This window comes from Pelobates fuscus, chromosome 2 (assembly GCF_036172605.1).
Source record: "Pelobates fuscus isolate aPelFus1 chromosome 2, aPelFus1.pri, whole genome shotgun sequence".
Lineage (NCBI taxonomy): Eukaryota > Metazoa > Chordata > Amphibia > Anura > Pelobatidae > Pelobates > Pelobates fuscus.
In genome coordinates this window covers 57,425,112-57,438,808 of record NC_086318.1, presented here as the reverse complement: position 1 = coordinate 57,438,808, position 13,697 = coordinate 57,425,112, and the positions used below count along the sequence as shown (strand labels likewise).

Here is a 13,697-nt window from a genome sequence, read left to right as displayed (position 1 = left end):
TAATAAATATTCCTTTATTAAGTTCTGCCTCTCTCTGGTAAAGAATCGCGTTACATGAAGAGACTAATTAGTGTTTTGCAATTTCTTAGATATTGTGCTAAGTTGCATTTGGTGAGTTTTTATAATTAAAGTTACCTGGGGGACCAAGGCACCCCATTTATAAATTGTCTTGGTGGTGGCAGTGTTAAAATAGTAATATTTATATTATTATGGTGTGGTGTGAGTGGTGTTAAGTGGGATTTTATCATTATTTCCGGTTTAGTGCATACAAATGGTGAACTTTAACCCTTTCACCACCACAACTATGTCACCCACACTCTTAAAGTAGGGTGTGTTCGTAAAAACACCTTAAAGACAACTGGGTGATCCCTTACTCATGGACTGTTAGGGGGTACTTGAGGACTGGGTTGGGAACCACTGCCTTAAAAGGTTACTCCAAGCACCATAACTAAAAAGTTAGTTTAACACTATAGCGTCAGGTATACACGTTTGCGTTCCTGTCCCTATAGTGTTCCTTTAATAATCACATTAGTTACACAATACAATTTTAAGTTTTACAAGTATGAGTGATGAACATAAACCGGAGATAGTTCACTTTGCAATATTTCCATCATTATGTATTTGTAATGGTATATAACAAAATCAGTACCAGTATAACTATTAAACTAATCTGAAAATGTATTGTGCTAAATATGAAATATTCACCTGGTTGCAAATATTAAAATCATAACCATTAAGAATGAGTTTTTACATTTAAAAATGTTAAAAATCATTATTGGTGGCAAGGCCAGCTTGCAGATAGAGCAAGTCTAAAGTGGAAAGTGTTTCTCAGAAAATACCTGAATTTAAGAACGTAAGGCAAGAAAACATAAATTTTACTTACCGAAAATTTATTTTTCCTTAAGATTAGAGGCAGTGCTTACACCATAGGGATATCCAATCTGGAGGGAAAAACAGGCAGGCAAATCTCCAAACATTTTAACCCCTCCCCTAATTACCTCCTTTCCAATAAGTAGCAGCTCCTCCTGATCATCCCCAGACAATACATAAGCCAAATAGCTGCAAAATTACTTAGTTTATTAGAAAAAGGGGCGGGAATTGTAGCACTGCCTCTAATCTTAAGGAAAAAGAAATTTTCGGTAAGTAAAATTTATGTTTTTCCTTTCAGATTAGAGGCAGTGCTTACACCATAGGGATATAATAAAGCAGATCCTGAGGGCGGGTTTCAGTTCACTACTGCTTGAAGCACCCTGCGCCCAAAAGCTGCATACTCCGAGGCCAGTATGTCCCACTTGTAGTGTCCTGAGAACATATGGAGAGAGGACCAATTAGCAGCTGAACAAATTCGAGACGGAGAAGTAGCTGCACGCAGAGCCCCTGACGGCGAAACAGCTCTAGCAGAATGTTCCCTTATAGGGCCTGCAAATTCCGAGTCACTCTTAGAATAAGATAACAGAATACAATCCTTCAGTCATCTAGCCAGAGAACTCTGCGAAACCAACATACCTTTCTGTGTGCCTATGAACAAGACAAACATACCGATATCCTAACGGAAGGATTCCGTAGCTTTAGATATTGCCAAAGACCTATCGTTACGTCTAAGCAGAGAAAATTACATACCAAGGCATTAGACGGATTCCGACACAAGGTCGGCAAAACCACTTCTCGGTTGACATTGGCAACAGAAAAAACTTTAGTGATACCTGAAGGATCGAGCTTCAGAACCTCCTTGTCCTGATGAAAACCAAAAAGGGAAAATACTCCCGAAGCGCTCGGAGCTCACATACTCTTTTAGCTGACGAATAGCCATCAAAGGAAAACGGTATCCAAAGAAAACATCTTCAGGGAACTTCTTCCAATGGTTCAACAGGCGGTACTCAAAGCGCGGAAAGGACCAACTTCAGATCCCAGGGAGGACAGGTTTCCCCAACAAAGGGCACCAAACGTGTCAGAGCTCTGAAGAACCTTGAAATTAGAAAATTCGAGGAGAAACATCTGAGGGAGAAGAAACCGATAGCAGAAACATGTAAACTAAATGAAGCAGGTTTAAGACCTTTGCCAATCTCATCTGAAGGAAGCATAGAATCTTCTGGATGGACGCGGAAACAGGTTTGACTTCAAACCTACAACATCGCTGAAACTTCCAAATCCTAACGTAGAACCTTGAAGTAAATGCCAACAAAAAAATTTTTTTATAACTTCAGGATCCAGACCTTTACACTCTAAATCTGGAGTCCAGAAACCAGGCCGTCAATCGGAATCTCCGAAGGTCCGGAAGAGGCACCATGGCGTCCTCTAGAAATACTCCTGAAAGAGGAAGCTTCCAAAAGGTGGCCCCCGGAAAGTTCAGGAGAACCGAGAACCAACTACCTCTTGGCCACCCTGGACGGATTAGGATAATACTTACATTTCCCAGCCTTACTTTTTTGAAGTATTCTGGGAATAATCACTACTGGCGGGAAGCTATATGCCAGGTTGAACTTCCATGGTAATGACAGGGCATCTATGAAATCCGGCCCGTCTGCTGGAGTTAGGGATGCAAAACGTCTTGTCTTCCTGTTCACTCCGGGTGCCATCAGGTCTAACTCCGGAACACCGAAGCGGACTGTGCTGAACTTGAAAGTTCTGCATGACAGGGACCAAAACTGCTTGTTTCAAATGATGCCTGCTCAGGGCATCTGCCACCACATTGAACTTTCCTAAAATGTGAACTGCAGAGATTGACATCAGGTGCACTTCTGCCCACAGCATGATTATTGAACAAAGGCTTTCTAATCTTGTTGATCTCGTACCTCCCTGTATGTTCAAATATGCCACTGTCGTTCGATTGTCTGAACGAATTCGAATATGTTGAACTTTGATGAGAAACTGAAACGCCAAGAGTGCCATCCATACGGCCTTTAATTCCCTGAAGTTCGAGGAACTTCTCATATCCTTCTCTTGCCAGGACCCCTGCTTCTATACGTCTTCCAGATGGGCCCCCCAGCCCAGCGCAGAGGCGTCTGTTGATATGATAGTAAAGGACTTCATCCGGAAAGACAGACCCCCGTGGAGGAATCGAGAAAATGTCCACCACTGCAGACTTTTCAACATTAGATCGTTAAACCTCATCAGCCTATCTAGGCCGAGTTCCTGTCGATACCAGACCTGCAGCATGTAACTTTGTAGAGGTCTCATTCTGGCTATTGCCCAAGCGACTGCCGGGATTGAGGCTGTAAACAGACCCAGCAAGCACCTGGCATCTCTGATTGAAAACATACTTTTTTCTCAGAGATTCCGGATTAACCGCTTGATCTTTTAGTATCTTCCCCTCTGGCAGGAATAACTTCATCGCGATAGAATCCAAAAATAGACCCAAGAACTGGATCCTTTGAACTGGCACTAGTTCCGATATGTTGAAATCTATTAGCCAGCCATGCTTTTCCAGCGAATTGATGGCTGTCCCCAGGTCTAACTGTAGTTGAACTTGGGACTCTGCAAACAACAGCCAGACGTCCACATATGGAATGACAGCGATGCCCATACTTCTTAGAAAGCTTGAACTACTACTCGAAGCTATGTGAATACTCTGGGCGCTGATGCCAGGCCGAAAGGTAGTGCTCTGAATTGGTAATGTAAGGTTACCAATTGGCAGCACACCGCATCCGTAGAAAACTTTTGCTGGATGCTGCTATGGGTACATGAAGATAGGCATCTTTCAAATCCAGGGAAGCAAACCAATTTTATGGGTGCATAAGCAGAGCAGCCGACTTTACTGTTTCCCCGAGGAATTTCTTTATGATAATCCGCTTTTTTACGGCCTTTAGGTCTAGGATAGGTCCGAACGAACCATCTGGTTTTGGCACCAAGAAAAGTCATGAATAGGTGCCTTGATGTCTTCCTTTAGAGGAACTTCTTCCACCACTCTTTTAGTAACAGAGTCGATACTTCTTCCTATAATCAAAGGCTCTTTTTGTTGACCTTTGAAATTGTTTCTAAGAGAGGAACTTCTAATGAGGGAAGTGTCTCTGCGTTACGGCTTCTAACTGCTTCCCATATGATACTGGTAAAGCATTCCTTCCTTCCTTCACCTGTTTCAACAACTCATCCAGCTTTGAACCGAAAAGTCTTCCAGGTTCAAAAGATAGTTCACACAGTGAATTATCAGGAGTCGCATCTGCTGACCAATTTCTAAGCCAAAGTGCTCTTCTGGCGACTGTTGAAATACCTATATTCTTGGCCGATAATTTCAGGCTTTCTGCAGAGGCATCCACTAAAAATCAGATGCCATACTGATATTTTATAATAGCTTTAACGGGTCTTCCTTTTCTAGTTCTTCCAACCAAAGAAATATGGGCCTCGGCAACGGATGACCCCGTAATCAAAGCTTTAGCTGCCGAAGAGATGAACAACATCTTTAAGGAGGAGTCCCTGCGTTCAACCATGACCTCCTTGAGGCCGCTTGAAACTCCAATTGGTAATGTAGTTTTCTTACCTATTTGAGCAATAGGAACGCCCACTACAGGGACAGTATCCAGCATACAGTCTTGTACCGCTTCTATGGAAAGAGAGAATAAACAGCATGTGACCTGGGAATTTTCCATTCTTTTAAATCAATACCCCAATCTGTGGGTGAAAAAGAAACCTATAGGACTTTTACCCTGTTTCTTCAAGTTCAAATGCAACTGCACATCTTTAATCAATTCCCCAAATGGATTCTACTGGGAATGCAGATTCCTCATTTGATGAGGCACTGCTGAATTATCGCCATACTCAGAACCACTAGTTCCAAACTAGAATCGGAACTTCCCAAGCTTAGGCTTTTTGTTAGCATGTATTACAAGCTGAGAATCCTGGGCAACCGAAGCCTGGATTGTCTGTAATGCTGCTGACCACATATCCACAACTGTTTGCTGCATACTTTGTTGCAACCAGCTGATAAAGTGGACATTACTGTTCTTTGTGCTTCCTCTGAAGCTTCTTTGAACACACAGAGCAAAGTTTTCTTTTTACAACCATCTGGCATAAGATGGCCACACACAGAGCACCTTAAATGCTTGGCTAGACGTACATTTCCCCTTCTCAGCAACTTTATCCAAATTTTCAGGATTATATACTGGGAACAGAAAACAAACAAGGGAAAATAACAAAAATTTTTCCCTAAAGATTCAGGCTAGAACCATTTAAATAAAAACTTAATCAGTCTTACCTTAAATGGCCCGAGAGTGTGTTGGAGGGCAGGTGAGAAACACACATTGCAAACCGTTCTGAGAGCACCTGGCAAACAGAGGTTGCTGCTGGGGACGCTCCTTTTAAGTCCTGTAACCAAACAAAAACGCCCAGTTCAAATTTGGCGCCTGAATCCAGGTTCGCATTGCGCATGTGCATAGCGCTCTGCGACTCCCTGGTGGAACGCAACGCAACCTGTGTGTGCGTTCCACCGACAGGACCTCCCAGCCGACGCACGCCTGCGTCCTTCGTCAGACCGGCACCTGGCACGGCAAAAGACGGAATAAATTCTGAGGGACCACGCCGTCCGGCGTGTTAAACGCTACTTACCCGAACATCAAGGAAGCAGAGCCTCCCGAGCCTCAGCCCTTCTCACCTGCTTCCTGGAGAACCTTCCTGCATAACCTCCCCTGCCGAAGGCAGGCAAAGAACTGGGGATGATCAGGAGGAGCTGCTACTTATTGGAAAGGAGGTAATTAGGGGAGGGGTTAAAATGTTTGGAGATTTGCCTGCCTGTTTTTCCCTCCAGATTGGATATCCCTATGGTGTAAGCACTGCCTCTAATCTGAAAGGAAAAACACTAATTTTAGCACCCATCCTGCTTTATTTAACTGAGGAATACCAGATCGTGCTTTTGGCTTTACTTTTACCAATATCTCTGAGGCTTGTGCTGCCTTTGGCCTATGGACATATTTGAGGTGGGGAGGTGGTCGATCCCCTGCTCTGGCTTTGTTCCACTACTCATTTGGGCCTTGCCCCTTACCCCGTTCAGACTGGTGGTTATTGTCAGACCTTGCCTCTCCTGAGAGTCTACTGCGGCCCAGATATGCTAGCCACAAACATTTAGCCTGGGCCTTGCCAAAGCCACAAGACATTCAATACAAGCAGTCTCCATGCCAACTCCTCAAAACATCCCATACCCATCCTCACACTCTCTGAGGATCTTTGATCCGACACCTTTGAGTGCACACTGCAAGATCATCACGAGGCATCAATTTTGGCATTGCAAGCGGATCAGTGGGCAACATCTGTGGGCTCCATAATTGGGGCAGTTGGAACAGATGCACTACCAGGACTGTGGCAACTGGGAGCGAATATCCTAGCAAGGGAATTGACTGAATAAATCTGTGGACTGAGTGTTGTTTGTTAATAATTAGGAAAGGGAGATTTTCTTCTCCTGTCTTCATAGTATTTTTGGGAGGATTCTAGGTTTTGTAATAGGTAAATGGTAGTTTGTGATACACGTAGGTGGCTCTGGTGAGATCTAATTATGGTGCTCTGCAACACAACTGTATAAGCAAACTCCTTAAAAGGAAACCACAACACCATAACCTATGCAATAAATATTTATTCTAAACATGCCTCGTTCTAAAGAAATCATGGATTTGTGGTCTGCTGCCATGTCATGTGAATACAGAGAAATGTATAGGCAGTTACGTAGAAAAGGACAATGATAAAGGGACTTACAACATCCTCCAAGTTACAGTTCGCTCGCTTCCTGAGCAGCTCTTGAACAATTTCTAGATTGCCCTGTTCAGCTGCTAGCATTAGCGCAGTCTGTCCATTCTGAGGAAAGAGAAACATACTATATCAATGGACTAACTTTAGACACATCTACAAAGGTGTAAAGACAATGAGACATCAATGACCTTAAATAATATATTTGTTTTAATATTTTGTGCTGCGTAGCATAACTACACACATGATTTCCTACAAACCAGAGAGTGTGTGTGGAAGACTTCAGATATGTGCACTTTTAGCCAATATCAAAATGGTGAGCAATTATATAATTTGTAGGAAAAGAAAGAAAAGTACACATAATATAATAAACAAATGAAGTGCTTCAGTGCTTACCCAACAGTATTGCACATACACAATGAGAATGGAGAATATTCAACTACTGCAAACTTTATTTAAAATGCTCATAAAACAGAAGAACCATTCATAGTGTACCACATACCGTAACATTTTAACATTGAAAAAAATCAAAACACATTGGTTGTTTGGCCTCTTCTGGCCCCCAGACAAACCAGCTAGGACAATTTATTACTCTAGTGCCATACTTAGATGAGATTCTATATTCGGAATCCCATTTTTGACAATTAACTCCATAGATTTCAAGCTTCGGTTTGCACTTTCAGCTCAACAATATGGGTTAATTTCACATAAATCCCATCCATTTTTGTTACAGAAAAAGACATCTTGCAGTGACAAAGTGGGATTAATGAAAATAGAGTCTCCTCTAAGGATTGCACCAGAGAGCCAGAGTGTCCTTGATGTTTTTCTCAGGGGGCTGAAGGCATTAAACAAGTGCTCTGTGCACAGCTATTTTCACTGTTTATGACTCTTGTTCCGGAGGGGCTAAAATCTATTGTATACACACATCTTAGAGGCGGTATTGGAGATTGAAAAATATTGCGAATGTAGTCTAAATTTTAGCCTCCAAATGCCTCTAGATTGTCTCAGGTGATTTTTGTGCCCCTTTTTTTTTTTTTGTGCTGGTTTTGAACATACACAGAGGAGTCAACAATGCACTGTGGATTCTGCTCCAAATAATTCATCTTAATTTTTATTGCATCTGAGGGGTCCTTTTAATCTATCCACCGTGCTGGCCAATACTTTGAGAATCTACCTCCATATCTGTGGAATTATACAATCTACACGTCAAGCAAGCACAAAGTTGCTATTAGCTCACCCTTACTGGCATGTATGTCTATATAAGTGCACGGATACAAATTTCATACAGTGCTATAGTGTACTTTACAGTAACAAACAGGAGGGGCAAGTGTAGTAGGGATTCAGAATATGTATATTTTATTCATATAGCAACAATGTAATGATCAGCACATTACTCTGAAAACTACTCAGTCTTCTTAAAAGCCAAAGCTAATTTGATAAGTAAAAACTGGAGAGTTGTGGTAAAAACACAGTACCCTGATAACCTGCAGCCATCTAGTGGACAACAAATGCTCTAGCCTATCTGCATCCCTTAAATGTGAGCAAGCTTATTGCATAGTAATGAATAAAATGTGGATTTTTTGTTCCGCATGAGCTGAAAGTGCTAACTAGAGCTATAAACCTGCACTTCGCACCCAACATTCACGGGTGCCAGGAGTGCAGGAACTCTATTAACACCATAACAACTGCATGCCACTGTTAAGCTGCAGCTGCTGTCCTCTGGTCCTGAATCAACCGTTTTCAAATACTTTTCCCACTTCCATGTAATGGGTGATTCACTAAAGTAAGAATTCAAAGTCAATTCAAATTTAAGGCCAGAATAGCTGATCCGGAAGCATAGCTGACTGAGAATTTTTCCAATTTGGCTTGTTTGACCCTAAATTTGAAATTGACTTTGAACTCTCACTTTAGTAAATAACCATGTTAATAATATCAAATGCATCCATATTTGGACAGCACTGACAAGCAAAGCATGTCACCTGCCTGTCCCTTTAAGTATGTCCAACATAAAATACCTCATTTCTTTCATCCACATCTTTGCATTTTTCCAGAAGGGTTTTCAGAGCAGCAATATTGCCCTCTTCCACATATACCAGAAGGTTCTGATTGCCCAGACCTGCCATCTTCCCCTGTGTCTGCAATCAGGATTTAGCTGTTAAGAAGAAGAGAAAAGCGTACATGTAACTATATTCATATTCACCATTTACAAATCACAGACTCAAAACTTTACACATTCTGCAACTTAGAATGGAAACCACCATACAGTTTATTCTATCACCGATCAGGTAAAATCCAATGGCACCTGGTGGCAGAAATATAAAAAATCTCAAACAGAAATCAGACCCCCAAAGCCAACTCCAATCCTTTCAGAACTATTTCTTTGTTCACTCAATCTGTCACTTTGAAAAGAAACGGACAGTCTTTACAAATCCTGTTTATGTTTTCACCCGGCTGCTTGAGGTCTGTTTTATGATAAAACACTGGCACTCTTACTGTTGATGCTTTACCAAACCAACCCTAAATAAATGCCTGTCCTTACTTTATTTTGGAGGTCAATAGAAATGCATTACATTTTCTGTACTAAACAAACTCGTGATACAAAGCTCTATCCCTCTTCCCTCGCCTCCCCAGCCGCAATGAAGGGTTAAATAACCCTTTAAACACTTAACCGACATCAGCGTCAATGTCCCTCGGCACTGGCTTGGTCTCGGCCTCCGATATCATCGCAACAGGGAACCTAATGCACATGCACAGCAAGTGTCGCGTATGCATTATGCTTTCTCCCCATAGGAAAGCATTGACGTAATGCTTTCCTAAAGGGGACTTGAAGAAGCTGGAAGTCCTCATGCACAGCGTGAGAACACCCAGTGTCGTTTCATGGAGTTACACTATCTGAAACAACAGGACACCACTTAAGGCAATCTTAACGCTGTAATGCAAACATTGCAGTTTCTCTAAACCTGCATGTTTTTCATTTCAGGGTTAAGGGGACAGGGACACTGCACCCAGACAACTTCAATGAGATGGAGTGGCCTGCTGCCTATAGTGTAATGATTAGTAAAATAAATATCACAGAGTGAAGTTGGACTTTTTAACTAAACAATAAAAAAATAAAAATAAAAAACATGAATGTGTAACTAGACAACAACTAGATAAATAGGCTCAAAATTGCAAGATTCCAGGCAATTATTTAAAAATCAAACATTGTATTGCTGGGGGGGGGGGGGGAGGCAGTGGCTGAGATATAAAGCAATAACTTTGAAATCACCAAGCGGTATTAGTCATGATTTTATAAATGGTCATGTTATTTATTGACAAAACATTCTTACCTGCACAGCAATTCAAAACAAATTAGAAAACAATAAGTCTGTTCAGCTAATCTGAGCCAAATAGAGCAGGGCTGAAAATAAGATTAAAGGAACATTATGCACCAAAACAACTTTAACTTACTAAAGTGGTTTGGCGTATATATATATATAATGCCTCTCTGGTCCAACTGCTCAATTCTCTTGCATTTAGGAGTTAAATTACTTCCAGCCCCATTAAATCTTTTAGCAAATATCACGATTTGGGCAAAAATGACATTAGGAGTAGGTATTTTTCCATATGCTTAGTTTTTGTTTTTTAAATCTTTATTTCTAAGATGAGCAAGGAAAAAGTACATACCTTTGGCTGTAATCTTTGAAAATTGTAAGTCAAAATGTGTACAATGAGTATTTCGGTATCAATGCAGTATAAAAAAAAAAAAAAAATTGGTAGTATTTTACTAGAGTAAATGACAATCTTGCGTTGTCCATTGCTCGTGTCATTTTAAACTGATAAGTAAATGAAAAAAAAAAAAAGATGGGAAAGAGAGGAAACGGAAGAGGGATACCCACTGTGATAAAGACATGTGATAGGAAAGCACACCCTATCTCAAGGACGCTGTATGTTCTTGTCAAGGTGTCCTAACTCTTTCAAAGGAAAGGACAGTATTGTACATCAGTGCAGTCAAGTGGTCTATTAAATGATTTACTTTAATCTTAGCTCACAATTCCAAAATTTATGTAACCAACACACCCAACCAGGCAACAGATAGTCCTCTCCTTAAGAGCTTTTCAGTTCGTTTTTGAAAGACTTCCGCAGTCGTGATTATAGAAATACCAAGGGGTTCATGTTTTTGTTTTACTAAAAAAAAAAAAAAATGTTACCATGATTTCTTGCTCAAAATATTATAGTATGAAATGATTAAAAGTTGAGTTTTGTTTCCAATCAAGTATGGCATCACAGACTTCTTATTAAAAAAATTTGAGCAGGGGCGAAGCCTGACCACCGAGCTGAACGGACGAAAGCAGTTACAGCGCCTGCATTTCTCGGCAAATATTGCATAAAAGCGACCTACACTCGACACATCTGGGCTGCCAGGCGAGTGATGACCCCAAAGTGCTCACAACGGTACCAAATCAGCAGTCTTTCTTTTGGAAAGCTGAAAGTGGCTGCAAGCATGGTCAGCGCGGGGATGGCGGACGCTCTCCCGCTGCCACACATGGCTGGAATCTTGGGGTTATCCCGATCCCTGGAGAACGTCCCTATGTTCAGATGCAACATTACCATCGGCAGATTATATAGGTACATAGTTACATAGCTGAAAAGAGACTTGCATCCATCAAGTTCAGCCTCCCTCACATATGTTTTTTGCTGTTGATCCAAAAGAAGGCAAAAAAAACCCAGTTTAAAGCACTTCCAATTTTGCAACAAGCTAGGAAAAAAATTCCTTCTTGACCCCAGAATGGCAGTCAGATTTATCCTTGGATCAAGCAGTTATTACCCTACATTGAAAGATTATATCCTTGAATTTTCTGTTTTTGCAAGTATGCATCTAGTAGCTGTTTGAACATCTGTATGGACTCTGATAAAACCACTTCTTCAGGAAGAGAATTCCACATCCTGATTGTTCTTACAAGTAAAAAAACCTTTCCTTTGCCTTAGACGAAATCTTCTTTCTTTTAGTCTAAACGCATGACCTTGTGTCCTACGTAAAGTCCGGTTTGTGAATAGATTTCCACACAATGGTTTGTATTGGCCTTGAATATATTTGTATAATGTTATCATATCCCCTCTCAGGCGATGTTATCATACCAAAAATAGCAGAGGTAACAACCCAGCCTTCTGCAGCAGCAGAGCCATGCTCTATCACCCAACAGCTGGATTCTATTTTAAGCCTTTTGGCTCTGCATTACTGAGAGACAGAGGAGCTTCTCACACATCCCTCAACACGTTCCTCACCTGCTGACCGTGCAGGAGACCCAGCCGGGCCGACGGAAGCAGACGCATCGGGTAGCCGGGATATCATGCAGGGATCCTCCACAATAGAGGGTGAGGATTCTTCTACCATGCACAGCACCCCTAAAATCAGGGTAGAAGATGACTACTGAGGGCTACCACACCAGAGATCGCTCACCTGCTCTATACTCACCATTCATGTACTCAGCCTGCACTGAGTTTATGTGGCCAGGAAGAATCTAGCTTGAAATCATACCACCTGCCTTACTGGACTTTATCCTGATCCTGGCCTCAAGGGACTTGCTCTCACAGTCCCAACGGCTTTGCAGACTAGGCATCGGCTGATCCCAGGCAACAAGGGGACACTTTGTTTATTATCTTTCATGTGCCATGGAGATTCTCACTTTCTACTCTATTTTAGTCTTTTATAGTACAGTTACCGCTGTATGACTATATGACAAGCCTGTTTAACTACAGATATCTCTAAACTAACACACACTGGAAAAGTCTGCTACATAAATAGTCATACTTTCCTATTAGACTTACTTACCTGATTTCTCTATTTGAATAACGTTTTTTTACTACAATTTATTTGAGCATGTTTCTTTCACCAAAATTGTGCTGTTATATCAAGTGCCATGACATGGTTTATTCTGAATTGTTTTCATAAGCTTGTACCTGCTGTTGTGGCATTGCAAGCACATTTGTAAATCTCAGCATGAAAAATAAAGATTGACACACGTGTGTGTGTGTATATATATATATATATATATATAAACATACACACACACACACACGTGTGTCAATCTTTATTTTTTTTTTATATACACACACACACACACACACATATATATATAAATATTTATTTGAGCAAACGTTGAGTAAATCCCCCACACAATCTCCGACAGCTCAGTGCCGTGATAAAACGCAAGGAGAGGGGACATACATTTGAGCAGAGGCTTCAAAAGTGAAAAAAATTCATCACCAGCACACGTTGGGCACTGATCTTGCACCGATGCAATTATTCAGCATGATTTTCAACAAAGGAGAAGAGCAGATATACATGAACAGGGTCCAGTTCCTTAATATGACACCCAGCTATCAATTGATATTCTTAACCCCCAAATCACATATCCACATCCATTATTCTAGCCATTCATTCATACCCATTAGACCCAGACATTTATACACACCTATTAAAGGAGCATTGTCCTGACACACTCAAAAAATAAATAAAAAAATTAGTATTTGATAAAGATCGCAATGAGAGAAGCATCAACCAGGAAGATGGTAAACTTTCCTAAACAGGTGTGTTTTTAGTGACTTCTTAAAGAGAGAAAAAACGATACATTTATGTATACACACTGGCATGAGTAAAGGAAATGAATACCTAAGTTGCACTTAAACCCTGATAGAAATCTGTTAATGCTTTAAATACTCTTTTGGACGACTCTAGTTTTCTGATCATTTACCGTATTTATCGGCGTATAACACGCACTTTTTCTCCCTGAGAATAGGGGGGAAATGATGGGTGCGTGTTATACGCCGATATCCCATAATTACTTACCTGTCTTGAAGCGTGGGCCGGCTTCACAGCGCGCACCGCAGTACTGGAACTTCAATTTCAGGTTCCGGCGGGACTGAAAGGAAGTGTGCACACACTATGGGATGAGGGGGGGACACTATGGGATGAGGGGGGAAACACTATGGGATGAGGGGGGGGAACACTATGGGATGAGGGGGGGGAACACTATGGGATGAGGGGGGGG

General features: G+C 41.3%; 1 protein-coding gene across 3 annotated transcripts in view; it reads right to left on the bottom strand.

The window, feature by feature from the left end:
* Positions 1–13,697, bottom strand: part of KIDINS220 (kinase D interacting substrate 220) — a 124,980-nt gene that overhangs the window by 107,366 nt on the left and 3,917 nt on the right. For all 3 annotated transcript variants that reach the window (XM_063442189.1, XM_063442190.1, XM_063442191.1), the window contains exons 2-3: positions 8,682–8,818; positions 6,676–6,774 (exon numbers count right to left, since the gene is read on the bottom strand). In XM_063442189.1, the coding sequence (XP_063298259.1) occupies positions 6,676–6,774; positions 8,682–8,789 (207 nt within the window). In that variant the 5' untranslated portion in view covers positions 8,790–8,818. The remainder of the gene's footprint in view (positions 1–6,675; positions 6,775–8,681; positions 8,819–13,697) is intronic.